Below are 19736 nucleotides of genomic sequence, written 5' to 3' on the forward strand. Positions count from 1 at the left end.
TAAACTACGACTTAAAGAGATCTCTGTAGACACAGTACACAGAAAGCAGAGGTGTCCGTGGTGTGATAAGGTTGTTTATTTATTTATGTGTTTATTTAATATTAATACAATCCCCTGATGTGGAGTGATATACCAGAATCACAAAAGGTTCTAAGCAACTTCTTCACATGTTTAGTGCTACCCAAGACTTAAACAGAACAAATGTTGTGTTAAATTAATCAAACTTAAAACAAACAAAAAACCTACCAGTCAGTCAACTCATACCTTTGGCTCTGTTCCTGGTGGCTCCGCTTCTACCTGGGCCAAAACTTTCAGAGGGCTACGCGGAACCTCTTCCTCATCTGAGCTGCCCTCATCTCCCTCACTTCTTCTCAGAGAAGGAGGCCTTTGGCCAAACTTTATACCTTGTGCTATCTGCCTCTGTGAGGATAAAAAGCAATTAATGATTACAACATATCTAGTTGGAGCAAAAAGAGAAGTGAGTGTACACCTCTGCACGGCCCACCTGCAGATTCCTAACTTTATCCGACACGTTTTCCTGGGACATGCTGTGATCCAGACCAGCCTCCTTCACCGGTTCCTCTGGAATGAAGATGCTGTCGTGTGAGAGAGCTCGAGATCCGATGGGATTCAACTCCCTGCAGGAGAAGGAGATTGTCTTCAGTGCTGCAGCGTGTCATCTGTCAGTCATTCATGCATTTATCACAAACTTGCAGCAGCAAAAAACTTTACACAGTGAAATGATTGACCCCGCAGTCCTGTTACAAGTCGTTACAGGTAAGCTCGTATTGTCAGTGAAGCCTTTTGCCTTTAAAGTCATTTCAAAGCACAGCCTCACCTTTGTCTTTACAGATTATGTCACCTTGAAGCATTTTGCAACCGCGTGATTTAACACTTTCATTTGTCTAGAAGTGAATAAGAAGCTGAGTTGCTTTTAGCAGAGAAAAAAAACAATGTACTGTTTTAAAAAAGCAACAAATTCCAACCTTTGGTAGTGTAGTGAATGGACAATAAGCTCAGTTTCTGTGTGTATAGTATAGATGAATACATGTTTTAAAAAAAACTGATCCATGTACTAACCTCAGATTTTGATCGGACTCCTCATCAGATGTAACACCATTGCACACTTCCCCTGTGGAAAAACTGGTTTTTAGCTCTGCTCCATCAAAGCCCTCTCTCGCCTGTCTTTTCTTCTTCTTCCCAAACAGTCGTCTGAACGGCTGGAACTTGCCCTGTCGCCTTCTCTCTGGCGGTAGAAAGGAGAATGGATGACAACCACAGCCACATGCAATCACATCATTAATCTTTATATCTCACCCTCGGGCGAGATAACGAGCAGGACTGTGCCTATGAGCATATTCATTGTTACACGCGTGTACTTAATGAAATGTGTTTGACGGAGTTAAAAGAAAACGAAGAAAACAGCAGATGGAATGAGAAGAAAACCTTGGCTCTTTGGTTCATACTTGTATTTACAGGAAGTGTGAAAGATCGACACCACACATAAAAAATAGAGCACCAACAGCCAAAGCAATTAAAAAAAAAGGAGGAGGTCACTAGCTCCCCTACTTACAGACTGAAAATAAATGCACAACTGAAAGTAGGGAAAGCTCAGTTATCGTCACAACTCCAAAAGCTATTACAAACTAGCCACATGTGTGCAGCACTACAGTAAATATAAAAGTTCAAGGCTACACATATCACAGGTACCACTGGAAGATTCGCTAATCTATCAGTCTATGAGGTAATCACTTCAAGTGTGTCGATTTAGACACAATAAAACAGGGCAGCTGTCATAAACCCTGCTATTGCTACCAAGATCAGTGCTGATTCATGAGGAAGTGTTTGACAAAAGCGAAGAATTTAACTTTGGACTTTCAGTAGGTATCTTTACCACCTCGTCATTGTTCATGCCAGTAAGTTATAAACTCTTACACTAAACTTTCCCATGTGTAAACGCGAAAACGTGTCTGTGCGCTCTCTTCTCAGGATCCAAACAATAACATAACAATAAAAGTTTGCTTGAAAACATTTAACAGAACCTCATTGAAACAGTAGCTCGTGCAATTCGCGATCCATCATAATTCAAAGCTTATTGCGCATAAAAAAACAAAACAATTATGATTCTGACCTTAAGCACAATTTGATTGAAGATGCATTAGATGATAATTGTGTTTAAGTGTGATTAAATCCTGACCACTACTGTAGCAGGAGAAGCAATTCTTGCTATTTGAACATGGACGGATGACACATTATGGCAGGAGCTCATTGGTTCTTCGGCTAAAACTGTAGACAAACAATTTAATGATCTCCTCCAAGAAAATAATGTGATTGCTTCCTGTTTTTTTTCCTCTTGGTTACCAGGATCAAATAGTTAAAAACAAATTACGAGAGTTTTGGCTTGCTTCAACTTCTGGAGTCAATCCAGTCACTAAAGACTTCCTGGATTCTTGCTAGATCCAGGAAGTTTTTTAGCAGATTCTTTATCATTGAGATATAGAGCAAAACTTTGACATTTTATGTGATATCATCACAAATACATACCTAACTGAAATTGGGAGACATCCCCTGATGTTCTTAAGCTAATATCACAAACTAATCTGGATCTGGATTCTCTCTCCTGATCCAGGGATTCAGTTTGTCCACAGAGTGGAGGGACTTTTCAGCCTTGGTTGAGGTGTTTCAACAAGTACTGCAGAACATTTCTCCTTCAAAACTACAGCAGCTACCCAGCTGTGTGTCTTACTTCTGTGTGTTTGTGTAGTTGTGAAGGTCCACTCCCTGAACTAAGTGAGTGAGGTTACAAAGCTACAAAGCTACTCTACACCACTGTGCAGACAGGCATTCTCTGGGCTCTGCGGGTATCCCTTTCAGTGCTATAAGTAGAAACCGGTGTGGGATTTCACTTTGCATGCTGCTCACTAAACGAAAGGCATGATGGGAAATGATACAGTAAACTCATTTCCCCACTCCTTGACCCTGAAGAACTTGAGGGTTTTTTTGTGTATGAAAGAGGACATGTTTACACAAAAAAATATTTTAGAAACTCAGTGTCAAGGGACAGATGTTTCCATCTTGTTCATTTTATATTTGACTCTGCTGAAGTCCCCCATCATTCCAAAAAAGATCTATATAAAGATCTATATATACACCTTATCTTTTTTACCCTGTCCCCTAGCTTAAATCTTACCTAAAAAACATAACCCTCATTTTCTTTTTGAAAAATGTTCACAAGTATCAGCCAAGATAAAAACTATTCCCATTTTTTTCTATAAAAACTTAAAACTACTGTTGTTTTTCTTCAAAACATGGATGTGACAGGGTTACCTTCCATTGTGATGCCCCAGATCCCAAAGAAGAACATGTTCATTCCTTTTCTTGCAGAGACTTCGAGACTTAGCTACTTTCATGACTTAATGTGAAGCTTAGCTTAAATCTATGGGAGAAACTGCCACCATGGCTCTTTCCAAATTGAATAATAATAATAATAATAATAATAATAATAATAATAATAATAACTAGCAAATCCATGGCACACAAATCAGCATTTTATATTTATTTGCTTCTGTCATAGTAATACTTAAGTGTAAAACCTGTAGGTAGATGTTTGCTTGTAAAGCAGTGAATCACCAGCAGTCATTGTCTTTGGTCAGCGATGATATTATGAAAATGATGAATGAGCTTACATGACTTTGTATCATATTTGTATTTTTTTTTCCCAGTTTCTTATGGATATAGCACATGTAGGTGCAATCTGTCATATGTTACTCCAAAGGCAAACAGGAAGGAACAGAAAACACCTTCAGACATTGTGCTACGAAACCGCCCTTCAATATAAAATAAATTTTCAACCTAAACAAATTTTTAAGTCAAGATTTGTAAAGGATTCAAGACAAAACAAGGTCTACTGCACAAAACATTTGTACTCTAAATAAATAATTTAATTATTGTTTTTAATATTGTGGCTGATCTGTGTTTCTGCTGCCTAACGTGGCTTCTTGTTATGTAATGCACCCTAAAATGACCAAAATGGAAGAAAATTGATAAAATCAATCAATCAATCGAGACATTATGTCCACACGAGTCAAATGGATTTGGGTTTAAACTGTGCGTTTGATAAAATGGTTACAAAACACACATTAGAGTTAGATTAGTATCTAAATCTAACTCTGAGCAATACGCAAATCTATTAAAATCGTAAAATAAACAAGTATTAGGTATTTCTTATATTTGAGGAAGTGGAATAGGATTGATAACTAAAATCATGAGTCCCTGTATCTGCATCCAGACTGACAGCGCTGTCTTTGCTCCTGTCAACAGCTGCTGAGGTAGTTTAGATTCACAACACTGGAAAAAAAAAACATACGAGAACTTTCGAGAGGTCACTAATGCTTTTAAGTGTGAAACAGTTCATGAATTATAAATATTAATCTTAGCCGTTTAACTACTAGCAATTACCCGATAGCCACATTAGCGTGTATTACGGTAGCAGCTAGCGGCTATGGCTAAACCTTAATGTGAACGTTAGGTAGCAAGCGTTATCAGTCCTGCAGATCTGTAACGGTAATAAACAGCGTGAATTTGACAAAATAACCAATTTTGTTAAGCTAAAAAGTGTTGTGTTTCTCTTGAAGTCAAAGATTGAAGCTGATAAAAGCCTACCAGCAAGTAGACAGAAACGTTGGCAGCCTACCTTAACAGCTCTAATTGATGAGCAACGACATATGGAGGTAAGGGTCTAGAAGTACAGCACTGCCTCAAGCAAAAGTAAAATAATAAGAATATATAGTAATGACAACAAATTTGTTAGACCACCAAATGAAAGGTTTATTCCCAGCTGCCAGAAATCAAGCAATAATTTTTAATATTTCTATTAAGGTTCAACCACCAGTATATGCACAAGGTCCTCAATCAAAATTATGCATTTTAATGCTAAATTTTAATGCTGTGTTTTCCAAAAAGCTCATGACATAAAGCACATCATCATTATTATTAGTATTTTTTATTTATTAGGCTACCAAATTCTCACCTCTTCAACAAAACCTTCGTTTTTTTTCTACTCTTGTGTAAAGCGCCCTTTGAAAGGCACTATACAAATCTATTATCATTATTATTATTATTGTTAATAATAATAATAGTTACAGCTGTTAAGCTAGCGATTAAAACTAAATGCATTCCTGAACAGAAAAATTAGTTTTAACGGTTGAATGTTTAATTACTTTTTGATTTCTCAAAGAAGTCCAGTGCTGGCTCAAATTTGGGTATTAAAACAAGATTTCAGTTTGCTATATGCCTAATAAAAACATGAGGTTTTTAACAGTTTTCTACAATCTTTGTGTTTTCTTGTTTTTTATGACAAGTGGTCCAATAATTTTGTCATACCTTACAGTTAAAGTAAGCAGTAGGAGTGTGGTGGGAGCAGGTGGATATCTGGAGAGTTGGAGGCTTGCTCCAGAGAAAAGAGGAATTAAAGACAGAATACATGTGTGTTAGTGGGAGGGAGATCTGTAACAGTGGATTCAATTCAATTCCATTTAATTTTATTTATATAGCGCCAAATCACAACAACAGTCGCCTCAAGGCACTTTATATTGTACAGTAGATCCTACAATAATAGATACAGAGAAAAACCCAACAATCATTTGACCTCCTATGGGCAAGCACTTTGGCGACAGTGGGAAGGAAAAAACTCCCTTTTAACAGGAAGAAACCTCCTTCAGGGAGGGGCGGCCATCTGCTGCGACCGGTTGCGGTGAGAGAAGGAAAACAGGATAAAGACATGCTGTGGAGGAGAGACAGAGATCAATAGCAGTTACAATTCAATCCAGGAGGATTCAGGGTCACCTGGTCCAGCCCTAACTATATGCTTTAGCAAAAAGGAAAGTTTTAAGCCTAATCTTAGAAGTAGAGATAGTGTCTGTCTCCTGAATCCAAACTGGAAGCTGGTTCCACAGAAGAGGGGCCTGAAAACTGAAGGCTCTGCCTCCCATTCTACTTTTAAATACTCTAGGAACAACAAGTAAGCCTGCAGTGCAAGGGTGAAGTGCTCTAATAGGGTGATATGGTACTACAAGGTCATTAAGATAAGATGGGCCCTGATTATTTAAGACCTTGTATGTGAGGAGCAGGATTTTGAATTTAATTCTGGATTTAACAGGAAGCCAATGAAGGGAAGCCAAAACAGGAGAAATATGCTCTCTCTTTCTAGTCCCTGTCGGTACTCTTGCTGCAGCATTTTGGATTAACTGAAGGCTTTTCAGGGAGTTTTTAGGACTTCCTGATAATAATGAATTGCAGTAGTCCAGCCTGGAAGTAATAAATGCATGAACTAGTTTTTAAGCTTCACTCTGAGACAGGATATTTCAAATTTTAGAGATGTTGCACAAATGGAAGAAAGCAGTCTTACATATTTGTTTAATATGTGCATTGAAGGACATGTCCTGGTCAAAAATGACTCCAAGGTTCCTCACAGCGTTACTGGAGGCCAAGGTAATGCCAGAGTAAGAATCTGGTTAGATACCATATTTCTAAGATTTTCAATAACCTCAGTTTTATCTGAATTAAGAAGCAGAAAGTTAGTGGCCATCCAGGTCTTTATGTCTTTAAGACATTCCTGCAGTTTAACTAATTGGTGTGTGTTATCTGGCTTCATGGATTGACATAGTTGGGTGTCATCTGCATAGCAGTGAAAATGTACACTATGTCTTCTAATGATACTGCCTAAGGGAAGCATATGTAATGTAAACAGAAACCTCCAAAGGACCATTGGACTCTCCATTTACGTGCAGAAAATTGGAGTCGATTTGATAGATATGATTCAAACCACTGCAGTACCTGTAATATCTGTAATACCTACAGCGTGCTCTAGCAGGACAAGCACAGAGATGAGTCTACTGTCAGAGGCCATAAGAAGATAATTTGTAACCTTCACTAAAGCTGTTTCTGTGCTGTGATGAGCTCTGAAACCTGACTGAAACTCTTCAAATAAGCCATTCCTCTGCAGATGATCTGTTAGCTGTTTGAGCTGCCAGTAGTAGAGGAAGAAAAGGTTGATGAGCTTCAATACCCGGGGTCAAACATCAAAAGCAAGAGACATGAAGAAGAGAGTGCTAGCAGGGTGGAGTGGGTGGAGTTGAGTGTCAGGGGTGATTTGTGACAGAAGGATAGAAGCAAGAATGAAAAGGAAGGGTTGCAAGGTGATAGAGACACCTGCTGTGATGTATAGTTTGGAGATGGAGGCCAAGCTGAAGATGCTAGGAGTTTCGCTGAGAGTGACCAGGATGAACAAGATTAGAAGTGAATATATCAGAGGGACAGCTCAGCTCAAGTGGGAGTTAAAGAGGAACGAGTGAGATGATTTGGACGTGTACAGAGGAGGGATGGTGCAAAGATGGTGGAAAAAGGATGTTGAATATCAAGGTGCCAGGCAGGAGAAAAATGAGAAAACCTGAGCGGAGGTTCATGCAGAGGGTTAGTGTGACTGTGAGATGGAGGCAGATGATCAACTGTGATGACGCATAAAGAGAGCAGCCGAAAGAATAAGATACCTTACAGTTACAGCATTTTTTTGCACTGCGCCAGACAGCTTAAAAAGTGTTGTCACTGATGTTATCTTTTTTTTTTTTTGCAATACCTTATGTTTTTGTCATTTGTCCCCTGTGGTTTTTCAAAATAGAATCAAATACATTCCTTTCTATCAGTATTGAGTGTAAATTTCCACTATTGTAACACCCTAGTTTGGAATCAGGTTAAATTTGGTAAAAAACAGCTCACTGAATGACAGAATAGTGGACTGCCTAATCTGTGGATAATCTCAAAGCAGTACTTTTGGGATATATTACAGAGTGATTATGAGGAGGCCTCTGATATTTTTTATCTTGGCTTTGTTTCTTTTCATGCCATTCTTGTGTCTCTTTTTGATCAAATTGGTGGCATCGACCTGTTCACTCTCAGTGCAAGTGCAGTGACTCATATTATGGGTACGACGGTGATGCTCTGTTTCCCTGCAGCACGCTCTTCCAGCATGAGGGCCAATCCAGTGGTACAAAGCTCATAATACACCGCCATGGGCATGCTCACACACTCATGCATGAAACAAGGCAGGACACATTTTTTCTGCAGAGAACAAGACTGTGCAGCAGCACAACCTATTTTTGAGGGTTACGTCTTGCTTCCCATGTGCTCGCAATGCAGGATGCTTTGACCCTGGTAATCCAGGATTCAAAATCTTGCTGCTTTTTCATTCTAGCCATTCGATCTGGGATTGTTTCACATCTGGTGAAGGTAAAAGACGGAAGCAGAACAAAGCAGGAGGAAGCAAGCTAAAAATAACTATTTATGCAGTATGCAGTCTGTGATCCTTGATCCATAAATGTAAGGGGGAAACCAAAACACAGCAGCTGTGTAATATTCAGGTGATAATACCTTTTTTTTTTTTTTAATTTAAGTGTTTATTGAAGTTAAACCTGAAATAAAATGTACATCACTTGACACATACCTTAATTTTAAGACTCACTTGGTGAATCCTGTGTTAGCCACCCTTTGGTCAGTGCCTTTTTACATGCAGCCAGCAGCACACCAAGCATTTATCTATATCCAACTTATTTTCTTTTATTACCATTTTCCAATCCTCTAGTGTGGCTTTTACCCATGGATTTCCTGTTTTAACAATCAAGTCCTGTAGAGTTTTATCTGCCAGAACTGCCTGTATATGCATATCGGTTATTGTTTTGCATTCAGTTTCCTTCCATGCTGCTACATATGATGGATCACACCAGTGCAGCATTGCTGAAATATAGTACTTTTTGTAAACATGGTAGGCCCCTGTAGGGCTGTTCGATATAACGATATATATCAGATGACGATATAAAAACATCTATTGTTTCATTTTACGCTATCGTTTGTTTCGTGGTTTCGCAAAATAAACTGTTTACGGCAATATTTTTTCATCGTTTTGATGGTCACTGTAGTGGCTATATTAATTTCTTAAAGTTCTCTCTTTCTCGTATATTTAATATAACCACAATACGGATGGACAAGCGCCTGTTTTTATGCGTTGCGGTTAGCAACAACGACGGTAACAGCATCGCGTGTCCGCTTGTTTATGTTCCACATAAACCTTTCATAATAAAGCTCAAGATCCTGTTGAAACCTTTCAAAATAAACTGAATCACATGAAAGAGCAGATTATTTACGGATGAGAAGTAAAAAAAGAGCCGTCGGGTGCTAAAAAAAATAAACCTTAGACTCAAACGTTAGAACAGGCTTTTTCCCCGCAGCACGCCGTGTAATAAATACTCACAAAGAAAACGGCGGCCGTTACAACTTATGTCTAAAAATGTATCGTTTCATGCATCGGTTAAAACACTCGACTCCAGCTACATGACGCGCAGCTGGAAACACTTCCCGCAAGTCGAGCTGCCCGAGATTCACAGAATTTACAGAAAATGTTACATTTTTGTGATTTATATCATTATCGGGACGATAGAATTCTTATATCGGGATATGAGATTTTGTTCATATTGCACAGCCCTAGGCCCCTGCCACCATGCTAGGAAATAGAAGTATAAGATGTCCACTCTTTCCTTTTCCTAAAATAGGAATCTGTGGCACATAGTGGACTTGGTTTTTAATAAAGTGATTGATGCTCAGAATAATACAAACACTGTAATTCTACATGTATTTGGAAACCATATTAAAGACAATAAATATAAAATAAACTACTTTTAGACTCAAACTTTTCATTTCTATCTCATCATAACAAAACAAGCAGTGCCAGACTAAAACTAAAACTTGCTATATTTCAGACAGAAAGGGTGTAAGCCATAGAAATGTCTTATGTAACCCTAGCCCTCATATGTAATACAAAGTGACAACTTTTAATGGTAAACGTAATGCTCTGCAGCATTCACAGTTCACAATAATCCCTATTTATCTTATACTGGGCCTCATTCCCCTCGTTTAAGCTAACTTTCTCCTGATTGGTTGCTTCTTAAAAACAACACTTTGAAGAGCAGGTGGGAGGGGCTTATGAGCTCAAAACCAATTATGTTGATTTGAGATGACTATATGAGGAATATCTGCTGTCACTTACATCATAGTGAGCCAAAAGTGGGGAAAAGAATCTGCGGCAGTTTGAAACGTTTAGCTGACAAGAATTACATGTAAATTAATTGAAATTATTTATTCAAAACATAGTCATATTTAATATATATAAGTTTAACCACTAATGCAGAAAATATGAAGCATCACAGGTCCACTCTAATAGTAATATTAATACTGACATGAGAATAAGAAAACCTACAGTGTTTCTTTTATATCGACAAACTCCTCAAGCTCCAGGTTGACAGGGCCCTGGTGACAACACTTTATCTCTCTTTTATTGAATTTGAACTCACTTTCCAAGCTGTCATTTGCAATCAGTCTCTCGAGATCAAACAGAAAACATACTGAATAAGGTGATTAATATCTGCAGCAAAATAACTGGAACAGCACTGAAAACCCTGCAGTTACATAAGAAAGCAAAACCCATCATGTCTGATTGTTCCCACCCTTTACATCATCTCACACTAGTACATTCCCTAATGTCCGCAGCCATCTCTTCACTAGACCCTTAAGATGAAAAGTTTACTCCCATATATAATCTAATGAGTTATTTTCCTATTTTTTCATCTTTTAAATAGTTGGTTTCTTCAGCTCTTCTTCAGTTTTTTCCTGTGCATTTCTTTTTTGTTGTTGTTTTTGTTTTATCTGTAAGCTTCAAACTGCTGTAAATGAATTACCTGATCGAAGGCTGGGAGATTCAAAAAACTACAAAAAACCCAACTAGTGTCTAATCTTTTCAAATGTTTTTATGCTTTTATAACAACAGCAAAAATATGCACTGTCTATAGCTGGGCAGGTAGTATAGAGTAGAGTTTTGTAGCTTTTTTACTTAAAGCATCAGCAGAGCAGTGAACCATTAAAGCCATGGTTTTCATCTTACAGTCACTAATAAGCGGTATGAAACTGATGAGGGACATTTTTAAAAAATATTTCTCAGAATAAGCAACATTCAAAACTCCCAAATTGCCTATAGAGGATGGGGTTTACAGCCACTATAAACTCCTGGACATGTTATTTACAACCAGTTTCAAATTGTGATCGCTGCCAGGAAATAGTGCATGCAAAAAGGGCATGATAATTCTTTCATTTTGTGTCCATAATATTTTATTATATACACTTATTATGCCTTTTCAGCTCCCTTTCCCCCTCATTCTTGGTTCTATCTTTGTCTGAAATGTGACATTTTATCTGCTCTCACTTAAAGTCACCTGTCAGCTGACTGGCTGCCCCTCACAACTAAAAGGTTTGCACTGCATGTTTGTAAGATGACCTTATTAGGGATATCCAGTCTCACTGACATCACAAAGATCCAAGAGTAAAAGTATCCACCACTGAAACAGCATATATGTCAAATAGTCGAATCTGTTAACATTATCATTAAGACAGCTATCGATTATGTCCACCAATAAATGTACAGAATCTGTACACTTGCAATTCCTGAACACAAATGTGTTTTCATGATGTTTTAACATTGATGTGTTACTTTGTTCAATTTGCACTATGCTGTACTCACTCTCCATGAGGGTCATCGTGACCCTTGCAGGGATCACAGACAAGCAAGAACAAGGCGATTAAAGAAGTCAGAATGTGGACACACCACACCACAAGTGAAGTAAATCTCTTCTATGAAGTCAAACCCATCACCACACCATGCAGTTCTTAAAGAGACAGTAAAAAAAAAAGGTCATGATGCGATGAACCTAACATGTTTTTTTAAAAGGCCGTCTCTTTAAGATGTCTATAAAACTACTTTACCTGGGCCTTTGGATTCGGTTACCTCTAGGACCATGTCATGCTTAGTTTCCATGGTGTCCGTTGCTATGATCACTGCCCACCTTGGCTGTGATGAGAGAAAAAAGGAAGTGAACATGGGGATGCTGCTATTAAGATTTTAATTCAGGGAAAAGGAGGAAGAGGAAAGGGCCTGTGCGCTTTCCATTTTACTCTCATCAGAAAGGTCGGCTTTGTTAGCTCTTGCAGAATGGCTCTTGTGATTGGCTTTCCTGGGGTATGATAAAAACAAGATGAGCTCTCTGAAGTCTCTCTGCTGTGGCTGCAAAAATAGTGATTAAAACCCCCAACAACTCAGGTTTATCCAAAGTAACAGTTCTCAGCTAAGATGCAGGTATTATAAGTTGCCTCATAATTAGAGATCCACACAAACCACCTCTTATTTGCAACTCCTAAACTGGCAGGAACCAACACACCACAGATGGCTTCCTGAACCCTGAAACCCCAGCGTCCTCTGGTCAACACCTGTCTGCAGCACGCCGGCCGAGCCAGAGGTTTTCTGATGTACAGCAGAATGTGTGTTGTGTTGTAAAAAACCACAAGTGGTCAGGATAAAACCAGAGAATATCAGAGACAGTACTGAGAGAGCTGGAGAGAAGCCCGCTGCCTCCAGTGGGATCAGCATGTCGTGGGCTTCCTTCCTGAGTGTGACAGAGCTGCACAGACTCTCTCAGAAATGTCTCGCTCCAGAAAAAGGCTCTTTGTCCTGTCTGACTCCAGCCAGCACAGGACAAGGAGCAAACAAGCATGTTTGGAAGTAGGAGTGTGAACACAGACAGAGAGAGCGTGTTTTGAGGAAAGAGACTGCATGTGTTTGTGTCTATAAACGGAGATATTGTGGAATCTTGTTTTATTGTTTGTCTGTTTGGCTGCTTGTGCCAATGTTGAGAAAGTGTCTGTGTGCCGAGAAGCTTTTATTTCGTGTTTATGTGTAGTCCGATTGCTGCAGAGGACAGAGATGGGATGAGAGAAGCACGAGGAGCAGCCATGTGCTCTACAGAAGCAGAGAAATGCCTTTGACAAGGATACAGCTGCATCATAGTATGGCGGTGGCATAACACGATGCTGCGTCTCAGCGCTTTTGAACGACTCAGCAGCTCAACATCCTTCAGGCCAGACAGCTACCAGAGTCCTGATGGCATAGCTCAGAGTTGTAGCAGCTATGTGCCATAATCGCACAGCACAGGTAGCTTGCTGACAAAGCAGACAGACGAACGTGTTGGAGCTGTGTTAACAGTTTACCTATTTCAGCTGCGCAGCTCGAGATGGCTGCGCACCACTGCAGTAAAACCTTAGGGAACATCGATCTGCCCTTTTGCACAAAGCTCGTTTTACCCAGATGAATGTTCCTGCTGCCTCCGCTGTGTCTTTGGGAGAAAAACGGTGAAATAAATACAGTGCAGTGACAAAACAACAGGTCTGGGTTTGTTAGGTGTATAAGCATCAGGTGTAGACTGAAGAATGGGAGCATGGATTGGAAAGTGAGATGGTAAGCGATGGATGAGGAAGGAGATGCAATCCCAAGATCTGTTAGGTGCCCTTAGGGTTTGGACTTCGATCGTGTCTCAGCCTATACTAATCATAGAAACAGGCAGGGCCAAAGGAGACCGAGAACGTACACAGAACAAGTGCTTATCACTACAAATAGACTGAAATGGTTCTCTAGGTGCACACCTGCATATGTGCAAACACTGCTCCTGGTTCTCCTGATGTAGTTGTTTTAAGAACAGTTGCACAGAGCAGCACAAAGTGGCAAGCAATGATAGTAAAAGGAGCATGCATGTGCACTTGCTATCTAGTGCACCCTATATTGGTTAAAATAAATATCAGTGGCAAAGCAAGTGTAATGGTGTAATCAGTTCCTCATGTTAAATGTTTCTATGAAGTGAGCCGAAAGCCACAGAAATGACAAAAACTGCAGTTTGCGGTGTGGCAATTTGCAGCCATGATAAAATCACCAGTTTAACAGAATTAACATCACATTTACAGCCTGCTACAAAAAATAGCTTTGATCTCTATGTGTAGTTTCCCCTTTCTTAACAATTGCACTTTTCATAAAGCTTTGACAGGTGTGCCAAACAGACAGACAGCAGCTGCCTGCTAGGCCTCAACTCCACTGATCTGAATAACTGAATACGACCTCGCTATTGCGTTTGTAGCGTTGGCGCCTTTTGAAGAATTTTTAATGGAACTATCGAGCAAATGTCATGGTCCACTAAGAAGTACAGCTCATCTATGAAGTTTGTGCTTTAATTTTGGTGAAGGAAATTCTTGTAATTTTATTAGTTGCTGTTACATAGTATTAATTAGCAGGTGGCTTTCCATGTACGTATTTGCTGCACCCATATACAGTATGGGTGCAGCAAATATGCAAATATGGTTCCAAAAAATCCAAACAGCACCAGCTAGTCAGACGTAGGCTGTATAGGTGCATACCAAAAACAAAGACACCTCTTACAGTGGGGCAAAAAAGTATTTAGTCAGCCACCGATTGTGCAAGTTCCCCCACTTAAAATGATGACAGAGGTCAGTAATTTGCACCAGAGGTACACTTCAACTGTGAGAGACAGAATGTGAAAAAAAAATCCATGAATTCACATGGTAGGATTTGTAAAGAATTTATTCCTAAATCAGGGTGGAAAATAAGTATTTGGTCAATAACAAAAATACAACTCAATACTTTGTAACATAACCTTTGTTGGCAATAACAGAGGTCAAACGTTTACTATAGGTCTTTACCAGGTTTGCACACACAGTAGCTGGTATTTTGGCCCATTCCTCCATGCAGATCTTCTCGAGAGCAGTGATGTTTTGGGGCTGTCGCCGAGCAACACGGACTTTCAACTCCCGCCACAGATTTTCTATGGGGTTGAGGTCTGGAGACTGGCTAGGCCACTCCAGGACTTTCAAATGCTTCTTACGGAGCCACTCCTTTGTTGCCCGGGCGGTGTGTTTTGGATCATTGTCATGTTGGAAGAGCCAGCCTCGTTTCATCTTCAAAGTTCTCACTGATGGAAGGAGGTTTTGACTCAAAATCTCACGATACATGGCCCCATTCATTCTGTCCTTAACACGGATCAGTCGTCCTGTCCCCTTGGCAGAAAAACAGCCCCATAGCATGATGTTTCCACTCCCATGCTTCACAGTAGGTATGGTGTTCTTGGGATGCAACTCAGTATTCTTCTTCCTCCAAACACGACGAGTTGAGTTTATACCAAAAAGTTCTACTTTGGTTCCATCTGACCACATGACATTCTCCCAATCCTCTGCTGTATCATCCATGTGCTCTCTGGCAAACTTCAGACGGGCCTGGACATGCACTGGCTTCAGCAGCGGAACACGTCTGGCACTGCGGGATTTGATTCCCTGCCGTTGTAGTGTGTTACTGATGGTGACCTTTGTTACTTTGGTCCCAGCTCTCTGCAGGTCATTCACCAGGTCCCCCCGTGTGGTTCTGGGATCTTTGCTCACCGTTCTCATGATCATTTTGACCCCACGGGATGAGATCTTGCGTGGAGCCCCAGATCGAGGGAGATTATCAGTGGTCTTGTATGTCTTCCATTTTCTGATGATTGCTCCCACAGTTGATTTTTTCACACCAAGCTGCTTGCCTATTGTAGATTCACTCTTCCCAGTCTGGTGCAGGTCTACAATACTTTTCCTGGTGTCATTCGAAAGCTCTTTGGTCTTGGCCGTGGCGGAGTGGCGGAGTTTGGAGTCTGACTGTTTGAGGCTGTGGACAGGTGTCTTTTATACAGATGATGAGTTCAAACAGGTGCCATTCATACAGGTAACGAGTGGGGAACAGAAAAGCGTCTTACAGAAGACGTTACAGGTCTGTGAGAGCCAGAGATTTTCCATGTTTGAGGTGACCAAATACTTATTTTCCACCCTGATTTAGGAATAAATTCTTTACAAATCCTACCATGTGAATTCATGGATTATTTTTTCACATTCTGTCTCTCACAGTTGAAGTGTACCTCTGGTGCAAATTACTGACCTCTGTCATCATTTTAAGTGGGGGAACTTGCACAATCGGTGGCTGACTAAATACTTTTTTGCCCCACTGTATATATGTATGCAAAGATATAATTTGCTAGGCAGTTGCATTGAAAATGCTGCAAAAGGCGCCAGGGTCATAAACTGTTGACACTTCTAGTGACTATGGCTTATCAATACCTGCTGGTGACTTGTACTACAATCTTATTTTGATTTGTTATTTTTTATTTCAGTCTTCTATATCTGTGGACAGACGCACTTACACCTGCTAATGCAGTGGTTTTACAGCAGCAGGCTGGTTTTCATACAGACCATCCAGTCGTCCACTGATGGATTCAGAGTTAATTACAGATCATTTGACTTCTACTGTCACAGTCAACTTTAAATTTAACCTGAATATCTAAAGATGATGCAAAGTATTTCATCAAATTATTTGTTAGCAGTTTCATTATTGTCAGGGCTGCACATTTTCACTTGCATTTAAAGGTGGATTAACCATTAGCTCCATGCTCTAAGCTGATTTCAGTCCACATGTGTCTTTTTAAGCTTTTTTTGCAGCTAATTTTAATGCAAATCTCCCCTCTTACAACCTTTGTACCACACTTGCTGTACAGGGCTTAAGGAAGACAAACATAAACATCAAAACACCAACATGTGCTGATGCTGTTTCTGCTGCCATGAAACCAGAGCCCCATGTGAGTTAGTGAACATACTCAGTTGTGCGAGTTAGATCTAAACCTACTTCTGCCTGAGTTAGAGCTAAGGCATAATCTACTGACAAAAGATAAAAAACTGCCATAAGGAAACGTTCTTATGGATGATGCAGTAGCACCGATATTTACAACCTCACTTCCAAAAAATGTTGGGTACAAAATAAATACAGCGATTTACAATTCTCATAGACTCATATTTTATCTTTGATAGACCATAGAAAACGTACAAAATTTTCAAACTTAAGACATTTTACTATTTAATGAAAAAATATTTAACCCATTTTGAATTTGATGGCAGCAACATGTCTCAAAAATTTTGCAACAGAGGTAACAAAAGACTGAAAAAACAGGTATAAAAAGAGCATTTTAGAGGGGCAGAATTTCTCAGAAGTAAAGATGGGCAGAGGTTCAATCTTCAAAAACACTGATCTACAAATTGTGGAACTTTTTAAAAGTAACATTGCTCAAAGTAAAATTGCCACAACTTTGAACATGTCATCGTTTACAGTACACAATATTATTAAAGAGTCTGAGAAACTGAAAAAATCTCTGTGCGTAAAGGACAAGGCTGAAAGTCAATATTGGACACTGCATTAAAAATGGACATGAACTCAGGAACACCTCCATAAATCACCTGTGAACACAGCCGTGCATTCCACTAATGCAGGTTTAAACTTGTATCATGCAAATAAGAAGCCATATCTGAACATGATCTAGAAAAACCACTGTCGGCTCTGGGGAAAAACCTCTGTTAAAACTCAGTTTAATACTGCTGTGTGTTCAGATGAGGCAAAGATTACATTTATTTTCAGACTAAAGAGGAGGAGGACAGTCCAGTTTGCTATCAGCACTCAGTTTAAAAGCCTCTGATTGTAAAGGGGTGCAGTAGTCCTTGTGGAATTGCAAAGGCATCATCATTGCTAAATGCTTTTTTCTTATTCTTAAAATGGTAAATTTTCTCAATTTAAACATTTAATATATTTTCTATGTTCTATTGTGAAAAAATATGAGATATGCAAATCTTTGCATTCTTCTTTTATTGACATGTTATGCGCATTCTAACTTTTGTGGAACTGGAGTTGCACATGGCATTTAGAAGACTACATACAGCTTCATGAGGATGCACCTGTGCACAGTAGTGCTTGGAGCTAACATTACTGTACTGAAATTCTCATAATGCCAGTGCTGACAAACTAACATGATGCAGGTAGTCAATATCATTGACCATCTGGGGAGTATAACTGCCAGTATAGCTGTTAACTGACTGTAACTGACATTTCTCCATGGACCTCATTAATGGTCTTATTATTAACTTATTGCCTGAACTCCACAGCCATAAAGCATAGTGTTGAAAAACCTTAACAGAAGCACTAAATGTACAGTTTGGTCGGACAGGTCTGGAGTAAACACCAGCTGCAGTGTTCTTGGTATTTGTCCCCTCCTTTGAAAGCCAAAGGCTGCGTGTGGTGTAACAATGGATTTAGGAGTCACGTGCAACATGTATCACATGACCGTGGTTATATTTTCCACATTAGGCAAGTGTTAAGTGACTATGCTTAAGTTTTGCAAATAAGCAAAAAGCCCCTTTTCTCCTGCCTGACCATCTCACACACTAACATCATGACTCAGCATATTTTATTAGACAAATAACATACAGTAACATTACTGCACATAATAACCTTGTACAGCATGAGCAACATGATAGGTGTCTTTCAAGCAGAGAGAGACTGTCTACACCAATCTACAGCTTAAGTCAACCATCAAACAGCATAGAAGAGGCAAACCTAACTGTGTGCTCAAGATTGCTTTCTTACCCTTGTGAAGTCGCTTTGTGCGCGAGGGGATCTGCGAGTGTGTGCCTGTTCCACCTGCCTGCTGTCACTGTGGATCTAGGGCATTACCTGGAGTCAGGTGTCAAATGCGGTGAGCACTCGGTTGTGTGCGCATGTACGTCCATGTATGTGGGCGCACGGGAGAATGACTCGGTAAGCATCCCTTGATATTCTCACGCTGATGAGAATATTATTGTCCCTGTGAGGTGACGTCATATGATGAAAACTCATGTCAGTTTTGGCTCATGTGTGTCAGAGAGTGGAGCACACGCACAGTCTGAAGGGAGGAGGTGTGTCGGTGGGTACAGGGGCAGTGAGAGTGCCTAGCGAAGAGAGATGGGCGTTCTCCTGTGTCTGTTAGTGCTGCTGTGCTGAGGAGGCACAAAGTGACACTTTGTTTTCCCCGCCAGATATCCAGTGCAGGAGAACAGAGTGGCATTCAGCATTTCAACTGGCTGATGCTCATAAAGACTTTCTTTGTGGGTTAACTGCAATCATGGATGCACATGTGTGATTATAAAGGTCTGTAATGCGCCCCATCACAGCTCCCTAATAGTGTTATGGTCACAAATGTCTGTAATAGACTAGTCTGTGAAGCTCACAGCCTTTAGAGCTATCCAACACTATCCAACACACACAAGTCAGCTTGTGGAACTATTTAGTGGCTTTTTTTTTAAAGTAAATATCCTTTTTTAGGAGAACAAAAGGAGCTAATTTCCCTCAATCCTTTTTTTTACATTTATAATAATGTGACGTGGTACCATAATGGCTGTGAGAATCACCACAGTGTTACTGTGTAATAAGGGCTATTCCCCCCACTCTCCAGTTTTGGCAGGATCACACTGCAGTCTCACAGGGATATGGTAATGATGGGGCTTTACCAACCTGGATGCCGCCTATGTTACAGCAGCACAGCACTTCAAAGACAGACTGTTCTCTGACTGCCTATGTGCATAAATAGAAACCTCCCAGTAAAGCAGCGCAAACATGCTCTAGTACAGATATTCACATCCTCGTGTATTCGCGCACACACGGCGAGCAGAGTGTCTTAACGATTCCACTTTGTGCGAAAAAGGCCAGGATCAAACAGCCTTCTCTATGCTAAGTGATACTGTAGCAGCCACTACACTTGGCATGTGGTAAAGCAGCCATTCAAATTTTTTATGGAAATTGGAAAGCATGGCTGAATATGTTTCTCCGTAGCACGGAAATCTGTATAGATGCAATGTGATGTCATCTTGTGATTTATAAGAAATACACAGAGGGGGAAATGTCCACAAATAAGAACATTTTGAAT

General features: G+C 39.9%; 1 protein-coding gene across 6 annotated transcripts in view; it reads right to left on the reverse strand.

Annotated features, from left to right (window-relative positions):
* The window catches only part of cracd (capping protein inhibiting regulator of actin dynamics), a 28268-nt gene that overhangs the window by 6176 nt on the left and 2356 nt on the right, over positions 1 to 19736 (reverse strand). For 2 of the 6 annotated variants that reach the window (XM_082524003.1, XM_082524002.1), the window contains exons 1-5: positions 18422 to 18474; positions 11860 to 11944; positions 1081 to 1246; positions 506 to 638; positions 265 to 420 (exon numbers count right to left, since the gene is read on the reverse strand). In XM_082524003.1, coding sequence (XP_082380129.1) covers positions 265 to 420; positions 506 to 638; positions 1081 to 1246; positions 11860 to 11911 — 507 coding nt within the window. In that variant the 5' untranslated portion in view covers positions 11912 to 11944; positions 18422 to 18474. The other 4 variants (XM_082524005.1, XM_082524004.1, XM_082524007.1 and 1 more) reach the window with 4 other exon arrangements.

Source organism: Aulonocara stuartgranti, assembly GCF_965226115.1.
Source record: "Aulonocara stuartgranti genome assembly, chromosome: 23".
Classification (NCBI taxonomy): domain Eukaryota; kingdom Metazoa; phylum Chordata; class Actinopteri; order Cichliformes; family Cichlidae; genus Aulonocara; species Aulonocara stuartgranti.